Here is a 19,831-nt window from a genome sequence, read left to right on the forward strand (position 1 = left end):
CTTGGCCGACGCCAAAACTGTTACAAAAGATCTACAAGTCTTTATCGGCACATACGCAATTGCCGTGTTTTATTCTGACCAGGGTCCTGCTTTCAGCTCTCGAGCTTATAAGGAGGCCATGGCCAGTATGGGCATTGGGTTGCGATTCTCTTGTCCATTTCACCCTGAGGGAAACAGTGTAGTGGAAAGAAAAAACCGAGACATAAAGCAATCTATAACCGCGAGGGTATTAGGTTCGTGTGATGGGTGGGTCAAACATTTAATAAGTGTCCAACGTAGTCTTAATAATTTGCCAAGAAATTCTCTAAAAGGTTTCAGCCCGTACGAACTATTGTTCGGAACTAGAATGCATGTTCAGGATCTTGATAGTCCGGCTTCAGTGGTAAAAGATAAAAATAAAGACTTTGAAATCAAACATGGTTTGGCTATTTTACAGGACCTGAATGAAACAAGAAAATCCTTAAGCAACATAAAAATAAAGCAACAGCCAACTACCACTGAAGACACACCACCTGTCCCAGCAAGACCTGTCTGGATTCCAAAGATTGGGCATCTGGTCAGAGAGAAAATAGCGGTGAAGAAGGAATTTGGGCCTTCTTACAGAAAAGCAGTACCTGTCTTAGCAATCAACGGAACAAGATCAGTAGTACTACCGCCACTTGCTGGTAAAAAGGACAACCGAGTTGTATCAATCGACCTGGTAAAACCACAAGCATGTGGCCTATAATCAACAGTAGGCCAAGTGGACTCCCAAGAAATAACAGAATACCCAATTTTGCAACAATCCAAGAGGTTCAAACTGAAAGACTAATCACATTTGATAAACCTGCAGTGCACAGAGAAGGACTATGCAATAATGCCATGGAACTCGTGCCTCTTGAAACACAGATTGAAATAGTTCATCATGAAATTCCAGTCTACAATGATGTGGCATCAGAATGTGCTAATGAAAGACAAATTGAGAAAACAATTCCAACAATTGACAGAACTGCCTCTGGTTACTTCATCAATTTCGATAACTTTTCTGAAGATCAAAGCGACCCTGAAGTGACGCCAGAAACAAAGACTTTTAAAAAAAAAAAAAGCAACTGAACTCTTTCATCAAATCAAAGAAGTATATCTAGATGCAACATTGATTGAGCATTGGATTATTTCAGGGGTACTTATACTCCTACTATGCCTAATTTTAGTTTTAATTTTAGGAAAATTTATCAGTTCAATGGACGCAGCAAGTCAGAACATCAACTTAGTTCTAAAACCTCACAAATCATCCCACGTGAAGAAAAGAGGACTATCATCAGTAAATGTCACAGCCATTCCAATACCCAGCGGGGTAGTTTGGGACAAGACTGACTATGAAATATATGGCTCGCTCGAGATCTTGAAATATCCTCACCAGTTCAAGGGTTCATTAAGTGACTTTGTAAAACCAAGTACATTCTCTGATTGGGATTTTGAAAGTATAAATAATATGATGTCGGATTTAATGTTGTCAGCAAAATTTACAGAACATGATTATTTACAAGGTTCATATAATTATGAACAGATGTACTGTTTTTCACATTACGCAGTCGATTACTTACATAAATCTGCTCAACCTAGAAATGTTTTTAAATATAGCCAATGGGAACATTGTGCTACTCCACCTAAAAGTAGTTCAAAAACGTTTTTTGAGAAATTCCAATACTTCTCAGGGTTTAACACTAGTGATGCAGAAACATTTTATTATAAACTGTTGGATAAAACAGGGACGAAAACCATGCTGACAAATACTAAATTGATATATTCAGAAGCATTTTATGAAAAAATGATGACATTTGGTTTTGATTTCTGGAAAAACAACATTGAAACAAAAACCATCTGGGGTACAAAAGATTGGCAACATCGGAGATACATGAACTTTTATCAACAAATTGCTCCGTGCATTTCACAGAAATGCTCAGCCAAATCCTAAATATGCCGGATGCCGTAGGTATCTCGAATGTATTTGAGACTATTTTTTCGGGACTGCTAACACCATTCAAAGCAATTCTGGGCATTATTCCCAATTTTGTCCACTGAGTCTTTGGCGGCATACCCCTAATTTTGGGACTCATAGCAGGCATTTTATTTTTAACTAGAATCCTTGGATTGGCCCGGCTGAGAGATCTGAACATGACCTGGTTTCTTTCATTCAGACCTATATGGCAGACCTGCATCTTACCTGTGCTTCGATGTATGCTATGCGGAGAAGAATGCGTGTTAGACACATGTCTTGCACTACCATCAGCAGTACCAATGGATATCTATACTTTGCTAAGTCCTGGAACGGCTCATGCATCGTGTTGTCCCCAGCGGCTACCAATCCTGATGACGGCATTCGTTGAGACTCCTGCGCTACGACTAGGTGGCAGCAGTGAAGCAGTAAATGAAAGTAACATCACCCATGTATGGCCTTCTGTGAGCATTGCTGATCCAAACATCGATGATAGCAATCATTCTCACAACTGCCAGGTTACTGCACTATCAAACCTGGTAGAACTGTCACCTGAATATGTAGACCTATTCTTTAAGAGCTTGTCTGATATGATGTTCTCCCCTGAACAGCAACAATGATTTTTTAGAAAAAACATTCTGGCGCACAGCGTTCCCATGAACTCTGAATTTGGCTTTCAATTTTGATCAACAAAAACTAGTGAAAAGCGTTTGGAACTCTATTCCCCCGTTCACCACGAGAATTTTTTTTTTTAATTGAACATTTTACCTTTTTTCTGGCACAAAAACTTTTGCTTAAAGTAGAACTATTCATAAAGAACAGAACTTCTATTTTTTAGTAAATCTAGAGACCATATATTACCACGGCCTCTAGCACATTTTACAGCACTTGTATTTATATGTGATGAAATAGTCTTGCCCTTCTTTTCTGTATTAAGAGACATTTCATGTGTAATTTTTTTGCAAAATCGTTCAACTGATTACATATGCAATAATTTTTTGAATAATTACTATGCTTAAAGACGTACAGTACCTATATGTTCATGTATTTCAAATACGCCATTTCAAATGCAATATGTATTTTGGGGTGGATAGGAATACACGCGCATCTTATTGCTTTAGCTTTTAGTAATTTGATGGACATAAATTTGTGGAGTGGGTGTTTTGTTCTATCTAGGACCCCGATCAATATCATGACCACATGGCCCTATATGGCTATAATGGCATAAACGATCAGAGCCATATTTCAGTAACTCGTCTCTGCAGCTCATTCCAGTACATGACACAGCAGAAGCCACTTCCTTAGATTCCTAGATAACACACTGAGTTCTTTCGACAGATTAAACCCCCAGCAACCTGGGAAAGCCCCGCTTACTTTGTTTTGATTAGTAATAGAACTCTAACGAGCACTGTAAGAACGACCAGTTCTTAGTGACCTCTTTATTGACGTCTTATGTCCAAAAACGTACGTCAAACTCTGCACCTTTCAGGTATAAATAATACCAACGTTGCCTTAAGCACACACGATGGTGGTGGTGAATACAGGAGCAGAACAGCTGTCCCTTGCAGAGCCCAGCAGATGCAAGAAGCCCACGGACGCTGCCCTTCCTCCTCCTTGACGCGCTGAGAAAGACGCTGTCTTTTTTCCTGCCGAGAAAATCCAGCTCCGGCGTTTCCAGCCTACCCTTGCGGGTGACTGGAATATCGAGTCCTGAGAGGAGATACCAGACCTCCAACATTCTAATCCAGAGATATGGTGCTGACTAAACCCGTAGAGAGAATTCTTGAAGCAAACCCTTGGCAAAACCTACTTAACTTAAACTGCTACTTACTTACTCCCTTCCATTTATTAGGCTTAGGTCAGGTACATTGGGGTAGGTGTAGTTAGAAGCACCAGTTGAGTACGTTTGCCAAATGTATATAGGAATGTATATATGTTATTCATTTCAACTATCATATGGCTAAGAAACCATATCAATGCTTTTACAGTATTATTTCGCAATACTCCTTTTACTGTACGCACTTTTTATAATAACAAGTCTTGCAATTGTGGCAATTCATTTCTCTTGCATGAGAAGGAAGACTGTTCAATAAATAATATCTTTAATTGAAAACGCCCGTCTCTCCATTCTCTGCATCCAGGTAAAAGTAATTCCTGCACAACTGACTGAGTGAAATAGCTGTCTATTGTTTCACACGACTCTAGAGATTGACTCTTATTCTGAGGAGCAAAGTTGTCATGTTAATGCGGTTGTTGGAAAACTGAATCCCTTTCAGTCAAGAAAGTTTCCAGTGACCTCTGAGCTAGCTGGTACAAACCCAATTAAGTTTAACATAGTCAGTAGAGACCTAGAAGACCGCACTTCTACGTCTACACTGCTGTTAGTTATTCCAATGCGCAGGGCCTATAGGGAACATAGGAACTACACTACATGGCGCCCAACGTTTGGTAAGGCGATAAAACTAAGGCAAGACGTTCGAGTAACTCAGTCGTGCTTTTTTCACACAGACCCTTTCTCCCGTAAATACTCCAATAGACGTCTGGAGTGGGTGAAAGGTTAAAATCCGCCCGAACTTAGTAGGAAGAGATTCCTATGTAGAGCTTCTGGTTTATTCAACGTTGAAGGATGCAGTGTTCCAAAATATTGTGCACCTAATCTTCGTCTCCTTGGAGACCTGCTCTGCAAAACTTTCATTTATACATTGTCAGTAGAAGACAACGGAACCGCTGAAGCCGCAGTAAATGCGACTCGGCAGGGTCCCGATATAACAGGAATTAATGAACCGGGTGCGATAATCATCCCGGTCAACATAAGAAAAACTATAACGTTAAAACGTATAGAAAACGGACTGACCACACAAGTCGTCTTCGTGATAGAGGCACACGAATATCGGCAGGTCCAAACCCAATTAAGTTGAACATAGTCAGTAGAGACCTAGAAGACCACACTTCTACGTCTACACTGCTGTTTGTTATTCCAATGCGCAGGGCCTATAGGGAAAATAGGAGCTACACTACACTCTGACACGGAGCCGGGGAGGCATTGTCTAACCAGACTAGAGCCATTCCTTCCAGGCCGGAACCTGAGCCCTATTCCTATGGTGGTGAGAAGGGTGGCCAAGGTCTTGGACATGAGCCTACCCTCTGTGGTATTCCAGACCAATATCTTGGCAGGTTCTTCAGCTGTGAGTGACCCCCTCACAACCACTTCTCTCATTTAATGAAACCCTTACAGATGTCCTGGTTGGGACTTGGTACAAACCCAGCACATGGGCTCCTGTGAACTGGAAGATTGCACCACCTCGCCCCACTGGACCCAATTACCTCACAAAACACCCTACCCTGGAGAGCTTGGTTGTCCAAGCCGCCTCTTCCAGCATAAATCCTCGTGCATTCCCTACTGCCCCGCTGTATAGGGAATCCAAGAGGCTGGACACCTTCGGCAAGAAGGTTTTTTTTTTTTTTTTTAACAGCCAGGCACAGCGATCCATGAACACTGTGTGCCTGCTGGGCAGTTACTCCCATGCTATAAGGGATTCGGTTGTGCAGTTTCTGCCCATGGTTTCAAAGGTCGGGACCATACTTTTCTCAAGCTGTTGGCTGGAGAGATGCAGCTAAGTTTAGGATCCGATGTGGACTGGGTACCACAGACTCGCAGGGCAGATCGGTTTTCTAGACGGTGGCCTTATGGCGCCATGTCTAGCTGAGAACTGGCTTGTCAGGGGATGTCAAGCATCACTTATGGGCATGTCCATTGATGGCACCCGTCTCTTCAGAAACCAGACTTACTCAGTGCTTCAGAAACCAGATGTACTCCATGCTGGAGTTCTTCAAGGACAGCAGGGATTTTCCATGGCCCTGCTGTATTCAGGATATAAATTCTCAATAATATAAAGATTACCAACCACACACTTCTTTTTGTCCTCTAAATTGAGGGAAACAAACTAGTATTACTTTTTAATTTGTTGGGTATCCTTTATTCATACCCCTTGATTTTATTTCATCATGCTTATATTTTCATGTATGAGAAAAACACTGGGCATTTTACACTTTACACATGAATACAATACAGTTCAACAACACATCTATATACAATATACAATTCACATCAAATTTTTACCAACAAACAACTTATCTTCATAGGGTGTTTTTCGACAACACCACAACAGGACAAAGTCACGTTCAACTAAAGGTTCAATAAACAGCAAATTAATGCGAAAAAAAGCTCAGTAGTCCACAAATGAATTCATTGGTCTACTACACAATTAGTGTCAATTTTCCTTTATATGCCGACGCATTTCGAACCCGATGACATCAGTTTTTGGGTTCTCTTCAGGGCTCTGTCTCTTATGTTTGTCTGTAAAATATACATAAAACAAACCTTTGTTTTAGTTCTCTATTCTCCCTAGTCGCTCTCCCTCTCTTTCTTATTTTTGCAAATTTTTACCTGTTCTCCAGCTTGTCGCCGGTCCACAGGGTCGCTTTTTACTCTATAATTTTTCTGTGTTTCTACCTACAACACAAGGGGGACATATCATCACTATTTGTAGGTGCGGTCAGCTCAGTAGCTTAGATACTCCAGCCCTTCTTGGACATACCTGCATGTTTCTCCGTCTTTGTTTGGACACTCCAAACAAAGACGGAGACACATGCAAATTCCGTAGCACACATTCCGTAGCCGAGGCAGGAAACCATTAAAAGGGCCGCTGTGCTTAAAATATAAAGTGCAGTGTCTGTGCCATGGCTAGAACTACAAAGAAAAAAAACACGAGTCAGGAAACTATTAAAATAAATTTCAAAAGTGGGTGCTGTGCTGAAATATAAATTGCGGCGCCTGTGCCATGGTGACAACTAAGAAAAAGGAATGACGTAAACTGTGCCAGTGCCGCGCGCTTGGCTAAGTGGAGCACTGAAGCGCTTTGAAGCCGCGTCCGTTGGTATCCTGCCGGGCAGGCAGGTTTGAGTGGATGGCTGAAGCCTTTGAAGCTGGGACTGTCGGTTTGGTGGCAGGCAGGTTTGGGGGGGGGGTATCTTCCTCTGACCTGGCAGTGGTGGAGGGTAGGAGGGGGGCATTGGAAAACAAGCTCTCGGCATTGCGGAGGCGCGCATTCCTTTGAGTAAGTTCGAAGTACGTGCACTTTAAGTTAAGCTAATTCCATAGCCGAGGCAGGAAACAATTAAAAGGGGCGCTGTGCTTAAAATATAAAGCGCAGTGTCTTTGCCATGGCTAGAACAACAAAGAAAACAAGCTGGATAAAGACACAACCATCACCAAATTTGGAACACAAGACTTCCCGCTGCATTGAACGGGAACAGCAGCTTATGTTTTAACATGAATGAGCCTGGTAACGCGGTGCTGTTGACTTTGTGGGGCAGAGGTTACAGACACTGAGCTCGTCACACCTTATTGTAGTTTATGCAAGAAGGGTTGGAGATGGATTTAGGTGTGAAAAGGGACTCCAGAATCTCTACTTGTGCTGTAAATGGTGATGCATAGCACTAAAGATCACTATCGGGAACCGCAAATAAGTTCTTTCTCTCACCATAAACATTCAGTGAATTGCCCTTAATTAAAGGCTGGGAAGACTACCACCAAGACGGCACCCAAACATATATATATGTATATGTATATGTGTATATATATATATATATATGTCAGAAAGGGCTCCCGACCAACGTTCTAGCAGGAACCACACAAAGAGACTCGCACTCCAGGGTCTGTGTTTCAAATGTTTTTAATGGCGACGCGTTTCGACCAAACGGTCTTCTTCCAAAGCCAACCACATGTAAACAAAACCACCATTTTATGCAAAAAGTGTTCCACAAAGTAAAAGAAATTGAGGTAGGACTGCTACATTTCTTCAAACTACATTTTGAGTGAACTACCATAAAGGTAGAAGACAGACTGTGAAAAAAAACGGTCTTAAGTAAAATTAATGATGACAATTTGTTGGACATACATAAAGGGTACAAATTGAATAGTATATAATTATTCGTTATGATATTAATGGTAGCAAAGCAACATATTGTACACTCAAAATTTGAGCTCCTTATATACAAAACAGTGCATTTTCCACTACAAAATACATGCATGTCCTATCAAATTATTTGTTCCACAGTTTTTAGACCGCTTAAAAGTATCACAGTTGTCTATTAAATCCACAACATTGTTAAGATTTATATCATCACGGCCAAGTGGCCGAATTCACAACAACGTTGTATATATATATGTATATGTATATGTATATGTATATGTATATGTTCGAGGCATATGAGCTGCAGATCCTACACTTAGCAATAGATCGCCACCTGGTGTTGGGCTCTGATGATTGCAAGTTGTTGTCTTCTTGGAAGAAGTCTTTGTAGTCACGAGATACCTTGGACAATACTGCTCATGGTCATCAACTCCATCCTCAGATTGTTTTTTTCAGCCACTGGGTACGGATGAAAGTTTTCCGCTCCGGCTAGAAAAGACTTTTCTGCATTTTCGAAGCGAGAAACTTTAAATAAACTTATTTCGACATCGAATAGACTTTTCGACATCACCAGCTACATTCCGGTGCGTCGACGCGGGCCGTTGGTCCTATCGGCGCCGTACGGCCTACGCCTCATGGACAGAACTCCATTCAAGAGATGCCCGGTATGTCGAGCAAAATTCCCTCATAGCGACCATCACGAGGTTTGCAACCTCTGTCTCTCGCCAGAACACTACGAGTCGACCTGCACAGCCTGTGCCTCTTTCCGATCGAAGATGACCATCCGAGATCGGAGTGCCCGTCAACACGAGATGAGATCAGCACCAGCACCGGAGGCCATCTTTGAGGAGGAGATCGTCGAAGAAGACTTCTCCGAGGACCAAGATCCAATCAAAGATATCTGAGGACGAGGCTCCACTCGGCGCAGAGGAAGACTCGCCTGATCTCCAGATCATATCGGGGGCAGAGGATTCGGACGATTCGATTCCATCTCGACAACCCATGAGTACATCTGCCCCTGCACGACCGACACTACCCAAACAAAAAGGCAACGGTCAGCACTCCGCCCATGGGGCCCAGTCGAGACCGAAATTTACCCTCTAACGCCCCGCCTTCGGGCCCGGCTCCGAGGAAAGAGAATACCCCTTCCGGTGCCTCGGCACCGAAGAAACACTGTGTGCCAATTACACCTCCTCCATTGGCACCGAAACATCCTTCGGTGCCGACAAATCCTTCGGTATCGAAGACAAAACGCCCTTCGGTGCCCAAAGACAAGGACACTTCGGCACCCGTACCAAAAGACACATCTGTGCCAAAACCCGTAACGGACCCAAAAGCTTAGACTCCGAAACCTTCCGGTTCCAAAAACAAAGAGGGGAAGCCAGATTCCGGCGCCACAGGCTCCGCAAAACCTGTCTCCACGTCAAAACCTCCATTATCGGTACCAAAGACCCCAGATAAGACTAAACAACCTTCGGCACCGAAAACATTGCCACGGGACTCAATTACTTCTTCTAAGGCAAAGAACACTAGACAACCTCTATCCGCACCGAAAAAATCGACGCCGAAGAAGATTATAGAAGAGGAAGAGCTGTTTAGACCAGATCCTAGACAGAAAAAATTCCATATTAATCCTAAAACTGGACATGTGGAAGCAATTCCTTATAAAAAAAAAAGACCAGCAGACACACCACTTACACCTGTGGTTCCTGCCAAAAAGGATTGGGCAACTTCTCCAATGCACCCTTCCTCTCCTTCTTCCACTCCTATTCCTCCATATATTGAACCTATAACTTCTCCTATTCAATCTCCTCCATCATCACACCACACTGACGAGGAGTATGATTTAGGTGGGGGGATGATGTACCAGAGCCACATACATTCCCTTTAGATGAGGATATCAACACAGAATATCCCAAGGATGACGATGCATATCATTTTGCACCAAACATTGCACCAGACATCCCTGATTCTCAGTACTACCCAACAAAACCTTCCCCTTCAGAGGATAGTATTGAGTTAAATCATTTATTAAACAGAGCTGCACTTTACCATGGGGTTCCTATGCACTCTGATGCCATTGAGGAGGACTTCTTGTTAGACACTTTTGAACAGTCACAAAGGTCTACCCAAATATTTCCAATGATAAAAGGAGTCGTTAAACATGCTCCAGAGATTTTTAAAGATCCAGTACGGTGTAGGGTGCTAAATCCTAGAATAGAGAGAAAGTATAGACCAGCACCAGCTGATCCAGTATACATTAAGGGACATCTGCCATTAGACTCCTTGGTGGTGTCAAATGCACGTAAAAGGGTCAATTCTCAAACTTCTGGGGACACCCCCCCCGCCTGACAAAGAATCCAAGATTATTGATGCGTCAGGGAAACGAATTGCTGCACAAGCAACAAACATATGGCGCATAGCAAATACACAAGCCTTACACTCGCGCTACAACAGGGCTCATTACGACCAACTAGAATAGTTAATGGAACACCTACCAGATCAATACAAAGATCTGGCAGCAGAGCTTTTACAGGAAGGCAAATTAATATCTAATGCCTCAATTAAATGTGCACTAGATGTAGCTGACACAGCATCCAGAGCAGTTAACACTAGTGTTATTCTCAGGCGTCACGCATGGTTAAGCATTTCAGGTTTCAAACCAGAAGTACAAACTACCATCCTGAACCAGCCCTTCAATCAGAACCAATTGTTCGGGCCGGAAGTAGATAATACTCTAGAAAAGATGAAGAAAGACACATACACCGCTAAGTCTATTGGGGCATTACAATCCACCCAAACTAGAGCTTCTTTTCCCCGCTCCTCTTATAGAGGAGGCTCCAAGCAGACCGGAGCAGATACAACATCATCTTTTAAAACACACACACAAACCTCCTCTAATAAAGGCTACTTTAGAGGAGGATACAGAGGCAATAACAACAAGGGGAGAGGTAGAGGTAATAACAACCGCTCCTCTTCCACTCCTAAACAGTGACTTCCCTCTGCCTCCCCTACAGCATTCCACTCGGCAGACTTTCCCAGTTCCTACCTGTCTGGAACTCCATCACAACACAGGTGGGTAAGACAAATTATCCAACATGGCTACTGCCTAGAACTCACAGAAACCCCCCCCCCCCCCCAACATACCACCCAGGCAGCGTCCAATGTCTGCAGAACACATAACTCTGCTTCAACAGGAAGTTCTGGCACTTCTACAAAAAGATGCTACTCAAGTAGTTCCGTTAGAGGAACAAGGAACAGGAGTTTACTCCCTGTACTTCCTAATTCCGAAAAAGGACAGGACATTAAGACCAATTCTCGAAATCAGGCCCCTCAACCACTACATACAATCAGATTGTTTTCACATGATCCCTTTACAACAAGTAATCCCATTACTACAACAGGGAGACTTTCTCTTTTCTGTGCACAGGAAGTTTTTAAGGTTTGTCCTACAAGGACAACACTATCAGTTCAAAGTCTTTTCATTCGGGTCACAACAGCACCACGAGTGTTTACAAAGTGCTTAGCAGTAGTGGCAGCTTATCTCAGAAGACAACAAATACATGCCTTCCCCTACCTCGACGACTGGCTCATAAAAGCAAAATCGTTCAACCAGTGTGCACAACACATAAAAACAAATAATTCAAACACTGCACAACTGGGGGTTTAGGATAAACTACACCAAGTCACACCTAGAGCCTTCGCACGTTCATCAATATCTAGGAGCTACTATAAACACATCTGTAGCTCTAGCGTATTCCAGTCAAGCCAGGATTCAGAGTATTCAGAACTTAGTCTCCCTTTTTCAATGCCAGCACTCTCTCCAAGCCAAAGTGTTCATGAAACTAATAGGCATGATGGCGTCTTGCATCTTTATAGTTCCTCACGCAAGACTGCAAATGCGCCCACTACAAGAATGTCTAGCACAACAGTGGAATCAGGCTCAAGGTCAGCTCACAGACCTGGTGTTGGTAGACAGCCATACATATCGCTCTCTGCAATGGTGGAACACCAAAAACTTGACAAAGGGACGGCTGTTCCTAGATCCTGTTCCACAGATAGTGCTCACAACGGATGCATCCCTCACAGGATGGGGAGCCCATCTCTTGCATTATACCACACAAGGTCAGTAGAACAATCTACAAACAGTTCCACATCAACCATTTGGAGTTGCTAGCAATTTTCCTAGCACTCAAAACTTTTCAAGTACAAATCCAAAGCAAAGCTGTCCTAGTCCGGACGGACAATATGACAGCCATGTATTATATACAAAAACAGGGGGGACACACTGTCTGCAACTGTCCCAACTTGCACAGAACATTTGGAGATTGGCCATCCCTCAAAACATACATCTGACAGTAGAACACCTTCCAGGAATTCACAACCAGATAGCAGATCTGTTGGGTCGCCAGTCACAGCAGATTCACTAATGGGAGTTACACCCACAAGTTCTTCAACCATTCTTCCAAATGTGGGGGCATCCACAAATAGACCGGTTTGCCACCCACGAGAACACAAAATGCCCAACCTTCGCCGCCAGGTTTCCACATCCACGGTCGGAGGGGAATGCAATATAGATGAACTGGTCAGGCAGATTTGCGTACGCTTTTCCGCCTCTCCCACTCATTCCACTAGTAGTACGCAAGCTCAGACAACAGTCTCTCAAACTAATACTAGTGGCCCCCACATGGGCACGTCAGCCGTGGTTAACCACGCTACTAGATCTCTCACTGGTTCCACATCCGAAATTAGGGCTCACGCCATCCCTGTTAACACAGAACCATGGAGAAATAAGGCACCCAGAACCAAGCCAACTGAATTTGGCGATCTGGCTTCTGAAGTCACACACTGGAGAGAAATGGCATTCGCAGTGACGCCCTACAGTGGATTAAGTCCTTTCTTACAGAGAGAACCTTCCAGATCAAATCCAGCCTTGCCTGCTCAGATACTTTTCTTGCCCCACATGGAGTACCACAGGGCTCCATCCTGAGCCTGCTGTTCTTTAACCTGTACCTTAGACCTCTGGCCGACCTAGCGGAATGTGCAGGCCTAACATTAATGACCTACGCAGATGACTCCCAAATTATTTTCTCACTATCGGAGTCAAATCCCTCAGCCCCTTCTCTCCTCAAAATTGGACTCCAGAAAATCTTCAACTGGATGACCACCAACCAGTTAAAATTAAACGGTGATAAAACCGAAATCCTCCTACTAGGCAAAAATAAGGAGCTCTGGAATTCCTCCCATTGGCCCCCTGAGTTGGGTACCCTTCCCTCTCCAGCAACACAGGTAAGAAATCTAGGAGTCATTATTGACAATGCTCTGTCAATGAAACAACAGGCAAACAAAGTTGCAGGCCTATGCTTCACCATAATAAAATGGCTGAAAAAAATCACATGGATGCTGCCCCTTGCCACACAAAACCGTAATCAACGCACTAATAACATCGCGTATTGACTACGGAAACATCCTCTACTGAGCTCAAATCTAGCAGTGATCAAGCGACTCCAAATGATCCAAAACTCAGCCGCAAGACTCTTGTGCAGGATACCAAAGTCTGAAAGAATATCAAAATACCTGAACGATCTACATTGGCTCAGGATTGAACACCGGATTAGCTTCAAAACCCTGAGCTACATGTTTAAGATCAAAACCAAAACGGCACCTACCTATCTACAAGCGTTAGCCACCCCTTACCTACCAACAAGAAACCTACGCTCCCAAACTGCAGCAAATTTCGCTGTTCCCAGTTTTAGACTGCAAAGAACTGGCGGCAGATCGTTTTCTGTCAGAGGGCCAATTCTGTGGAACACACTCCCCCTACATATCCGGAAAGAGGAAAACTACGCTAGCTTCCGGAAATATGTAAAAACCTGGCTTTTCCAGAAACAACTGAGCTAAAATCTAACTCCGCTTATACCTTAGTCCAACCTAATGTCATAGGCGCCGGGAAACCCTTGTTGGGTAGCTGAGCGCCATACAAATGTAAAAAATAAATAAATAAGTCCTAGAGTTTGGTTACTTAAACTTACCACCCGACTGTATGAATATAATTAAAGAAGCCAGAAGACCCACTACCAGAGCATGCTATGCTGCTAAGTGGAAACGGTTTGCAATATACTGTAACAACAATCACATTGATCCACTGGATGTTTCCATCCAAAATATAATTTGCTACCTTCTACACCTACAAAGGTCCAATTTGGCTTATTCATCCATACGCCTGCATCTAGCAGCAATTGCAGCGTATTTACAAAATAGACAACATCTATCTCTCTTTAGAATACCTGCAATAAAAGCATTTATGGAAGGATTAAAGAGAATAATCCCACCTAGGTTACCTCCTGCTCCAGTATGGAACATGAATGTGGTCCTTACAAGACTCATGGGACCCCCTTTTGAGCCGTTACAAAAGTGTGAACTGCAATTCCTAATATGGAAAACTGCTTTCCTTGTTGCCATCACCTCTCTCAAAAGAGTTAGTGAAATACAAGCATTCACAATAGAAGAACCATTTTTTCAAATACATCCTAACAAAGTGGTTCTTGGACCCAATCCTAAATTCCTGCCAAAAGTGATTACTCAGTTTCACCTTAACCAATCAGTAGAGTTACCAGTGTTTTTTCAAAAACCAGACTCTGTTGCAGAAAGGGCTTTACACACCTTAGATGTGAGAAGAGCTCTACTATACTACACAGACGGGACCAAATAGTTCAGAAAGACAAAACAACTATTTGTATCTTTCTCTCCACCACACAAAGGCAATCCCATCTCTAAAGGAGGAATTGGCAGATGGATTGTAAAGTGTATTCAAATATGCTATCAAAAAGCTTAGCGTACACTAAAAGTTCCTCCTAGAGCACACTCTACTCGTAAACTAAGAGCCTCTATGGCTTTCTTAGGAAACATACCACTAAAGGACATATGCAAGGCAGCAACATGGTCTACAATACACACCTTCACTAAACACTATTGTGTTGATGTGCAAGCCAAGCAGCAAGCTGCAGTGGGCCAAGCTGTCCTTCAAACACTATTTCAGTATGCTGCAACGGATACAAGCGACCACCGCTAGGGGAGACACTGCTGCACAATCTTTGCTAAGTGTAGGATCTGCAGCTCATATGCCTCGAACGGAAAATGCTACTTACCAGTATGCATCTGTTCTTGGCATGTAGAGCTGCAGAGTCCTACACGCCCTCCCGCCTCCCCGGGACTTGTATCCGTTCCAGTACTCTTCTTACTTAGATGCACACGAATGGACATCCTTTCTCTTTACTTCTACTAACTCCATCATTTCCCATCATGGCGAAAAAGAATCTGAGGATGAGTCGATGACCATGCGCAGTATTGTCCAAGGGAGGAGTCCCCTATCTCGTGACTACAAAGACTTCTTCAAAGAAGACAACAACCTGCAATCATCCGAGCCCAACACCAGGTGGCGAACTATTGCTAAGTGTAGGACTCAGCAGCTCTACATGCCAAGAACAGATGCATACTGGTAAGTAGCATTTTCCTTTTTTTCCACTCTAGAAAATTGTGTGCCACTTTAGTAATACATACAATATCATGATTCAGTTAAAGGTCACCTTACCCTGGGTGCTTATAAAATTGTGCAAACACAACATAGTATAGGTTGTAGTTGTGTAAATTGAAAGGTTACCAAAACATAGTATTACAAAAATAGATATTTAGAAAATCTAATCGGCATGATGCAATGAACATTAAACTGTGGGCGTTCAAATTATAAAGGAAAAATAGGGAAACCTAATTAGCGTGACACAGTGGTGGAAACAAGTACATCGAAGTTGGAGCATTTAAAAAAAAAAAAGTTCTTGTAGGCGTGTGCATTAAAAGTACAATTAAAGGTGATCTTACCCTTTGTGCTCCCCAAAAATATAGCCTAAAGATAACATATGCGTTGTGCTTCAAAAGCAGAGTTAAACAATATTACCTATTGTGCCTCAAACACGAACTAAAAGGGGGAAGGGTTGCAGAAAGCGGGCAGCGGTGGTGCCTGCTTCAATGGAGAGCACACAACTTTGTATGTGTTGTACTTCTTTGAATAACATAGGTCACGAAAAGACAGTATAGAAACATCACAAAAGAAAACCTAAATTGCATGGCACACGTTATAAATTAGTTTAAAAAAGAAACTTGAAACTAGGGTGAAACCCGGAAGGAATTACAGAAAGCAACTGAGTTGGTTGGCTTTCTGAGCAGCAAATTAGGCACAAAAGAATGCATGTGCCACGAGCGCTGTGAGGGGGCTGGGCAAGCATGCCAGCATTCACGAGCAGATGGTCCTGTTTATGACCTGCGGAGCGCGTGAAGTGGCTGGTGGCAAATGGACTCAAAGCGGCCGGTCGCTTTGATGTTCTTGTCTTGCTTGGTGGGGGAGCGGATTTCTGTGCACGCGCATTTCTCACATGAACTGCATGGAATCCGGAGAGGAATTCGCTTGTTCAAGAGTGTTGTTTCTCCTGCAATAGTTCAGAGCTATAAATAGCTCGACCTAAAAACCTTTGTACTTTTGAGGTGTCGAGATACACACTGTTTAGTGGTTGTGTTGCTAGTCTCACCAGGGCCCCTTCACAGGCTTGTGCCCCCCTGTTGTTGAAACCCCCCCTGACTTTGTGACCTGAGTTGCTTTGGCCACCTTAGCGGCTTAAGCTGTGGCCCAGGCCTATATTGCTAGGCCTCAAGATTAAAACTAATGGACAGATCCCCCGTCTGCTCAGGTTGGCATAGCTCAACTCCCACTGCTACAGTTCGGCACAGCTAAAGTGGCTTGCTACGACTTGCGTGTGCTGACTGCCGTCAGTTGGCAGGTTCCTGTCGCCAGGCTACAGGGTCTTCCCAGTACCCTCCCCTTCTGAGGTCTATTCCAGCGTTTAGCCAGCGCCCAATGCCTGATCAACATTCTGTCTGGCAACCAGGGCGTGTTCATGTGAGTGTTTGTGTGTGCATAAGCAGGAAGAGGTTGTGCTAGCCAAGTGCAAATAATGTACCAATGTTAAATCCCAAATGAAAGCATTCAATAAGCTTCTGTCTGTTATTTTATTGTGGCTTGCAACTGTGCAAATCTCTATTTCAAACTGGGGATACACTTTTCTGATGCAGCAGTGAACTTAATGCAACAGCCGTAACATTGAAACAAATTACGACACACTGTCATCACCTGCTCCTCTTTCCTTTTTCCTTCAGAGAGGTGGGAAAACCAGCATTTGCAATGCAATAAGTCTCACATTACTGAAAGTTTGAGGTATTAGTGCTGTAAATAATGCAACACCAATAGCTCAAACCTTTAGTAATGTGAGACTTATTGCATTGCAAATGCTTGTTATGTATTGCTTTTCCACCAAGGCAGTACACTGCCTGACCGTAGTGGCACTAATTAAGTTCGTGGGTTGTAGACATTTTTGCCTTTACCCTTGTCAGGAGACTTATTGCCGCTCCAGTACATGTCGGCCTAAGTGGTGACATTTTCCTGAGACATGTATGTGTAGTGCATGTTTGTGGTTCGCAAGTGGATGTATTTTCTATCTGGTCAATGTTGTGTGTGCGTGTTGTACACATGGTGGTTTCTTCGTGTTGAATCTGTAAGCCTTATTGCTTGGCAAACACATCTTTGAAAATCGTATTTCCGTTATGCCATAATGTTTACCATGTGACCTGCTGTGGGGAAATTTGAAGCCCAGATGTGACCAAATAAAGTTGCTTAGGATTGAGAACAAATAGAAGGTGCCTGGTAAAACACTAGCATACCATTGTTCTTCAACTTTGAGATGCCTTTTCCAAAATAAAATAGAATGCGGACATTTCTTCAAGCAGATCTTTGGATACTGCCTTCTAAATATCCGGATTGGTTGTGAAGTTTTGGCTCCCACTGTCGCTTTTTTGTGGAGATATGTTTCTTTTAGTCTGTTGGTTATTTGGAGTTTGAAGTCCATCTTATTGGAATTGGCCTTTGATTACCTTGTTGATTTTTGAATACGAGTCTCCTATTTGGAGCATTCAGCTAACAATACCAATCAGTAGTTCTACATTGGAGTTATTATGATACTTTAAAAAAAACGTCCTTTTCTAACAGATTGCATTTTGGCCATCGAAAAGACTGCAGTAGGCCTCTGGATCACCGTAAACTGGCTCCTCTGTATAACTCACACATTGGTGCTTTCAAGTTGCCTTGTGACAGTTATACTTGTAGCTGCTGAACTCTTGATGCTGTATGTTATGACTGCGTACAATCGGGCAATTCATTTTTACTACTATCTGAGATTTTACTTGAAGTAGGACTTGGCAATAGAAGATTTGCACATGTGCACTTTAGAGAGGGTTTTTTGTCACATATATATTTTATAGCGAGGTAAAGATACAGTTGATGTACATTGTAAAATGGCCTCTTAAATGGTAAGACCGTGTGTGTGTGTTTGAGCTCTCTCATTGCTGGGCTTCCACCATGACCTAGTAGCACAATTATATTTAAACAATGGCCACAGGAACTGAAGGTCTTGATTATTTTGTTAAACGTGTTTTTTTTTTTATAATGCAGGTTTAACTCTCACTTCTGTTAATTTCTCCTCTGTATTATCCTCATCTTTTCGTTTTCTCCCCACTTATTCTTAGTGCCTACTCGACACGATTAATCGGCTCTAGTTAGAAGCCGCAGGGTCATTTTGGGGAATTGTAAATGTCTCCATTCTGTCCACTGGCTGTTAGGTGGAGGAGGGGGTGGGGTAGTGGGATGTGGGATAGGTGAACCCGCACACCCTCCTAGAAGTTAAGGCCCATGTCCCAGAGACAGCCAGTAACTTCCTAGTCTGCCTTAGGGTCTACAGTTTTACTGCCATGACCCCCACTGCTACCTCTGCAACCTAAGCAGGCAACTCTTCTCCAGTCAGTGAATCATACTGGCAGGGAAAGGGTCTCTGGTCCCTCATTGCTATCTTCAGTTGCCTGCCATGTTGTTGATGTGCTGATCAGTTTAGTCCAGTGTTCCACTAGTTATTTTTTTATTGCTACCCCCATGGCTTTAATTCACTACACAGTACACTAATGTACAATTAAATATGATGAAGAGATAACACGATTTTGCTCAACATTTAATGCTCTTCTGCCATGTGCTTGGTTTAATCCACAAACCTTTGTTTACTTTCCTATTTGCAGGTACGTCAAGACCTTGTGAAAATGAAAAATTGGCGGCTGTAAAGGTATGTTATATTTCACTAAGTATTTCTTTACTCTTTAAATGCTTTTTGCTGTCTTCCTTTCTGCTGGAAATGTAATTTACATACTAGTGATGAGGGCTTAGAAAGCCAAAAGTAATCATTCTAAATGGAGTTGTGTAGATTACTTTCTCATACACTTAATTTAAACGGAAATGTGTATGTGTGACTGAATTAGATAAGCCTTTCTAAAAGTCCCCACACACTTGTTTTTCCTTTGGTTTCACAGAAAGATACTTTTTAATTTGAAATTGCCTCATTTTCTTATGATCCCTTAGTACTTTTAATTTTGTTTTTTTAAATCTTTTTATTTTTAACAATGCTCATAAGACCGTACGATAAAATGCTGTGTACAAATAGCACGTTAGGGAACAATACAGACATCATTCGGGAGTTGCACATCAGGGAATCACAAATGTCTCATCAATACGATTTAACTATTCCTCCACAAGGGCACCTGCCTCTCTGTATTTGCGCCATGGCACCCATATTTTCTTCCATTTTTTCGTGCACCCCCTGCTTTTATATACAGTTTCTTCTGCTCTTTTACACCAGTCTAGGTCCCGCTGCCAATCTTCCCATAAAGGGGGCGCCTGCACACCCCATGCCCTAGCAATATTCCCTTTTGCTACCCCCGCCGCCGGGTCCAGACATAT

The 19,831-nt window shown here is 42.8% G+C and overlaps 1 protein-coding gene across 5 annotated transcripts in view; it reads left to right on the forward strand.

Annotated features, from left to right (window-relative positions):
* Positions 1 to 19,831, forward strand: part of SCAF11 (SR-related CTD associated factor 11) — an 867,779-nt gene that overhangs the window by 190,277 nt on the left and 657,671 nt on the right. For all 5 annotated transcript variants that reach the window (XR_015295546.1, XM_086919086.1, XM_086919088.1 and 2 more), the window contains exon 7: positions 19,117 to 19,160. Coding sequence is in view for 4 of the 5 variants with exons in the window: in XM_086919086.1 (XP_086775212.1) it covers positions 19,117 to 19,160 (44 nt within the window). In the remaining variant the exon portion in view is untranslated. The remainder of the gene's footprint in view (positions 1 to 19,116; positions 19,161 to 19,831) is intronic.

Source organism: Lissotriton vulgaris, chromosome 1_1, assembly GCF_964263255.1.
Source record: "Lissotriton vulgaris chromosome 1_1, aLisVul1.2, whole genome shotgun sequence".
Classification (NCBI taxonomy): Eukaryota; Metazoa; Chordata; class Amphibia; order Caudata; family Salamandridae; genus Lissotriton; species Lissotriton vulgaris.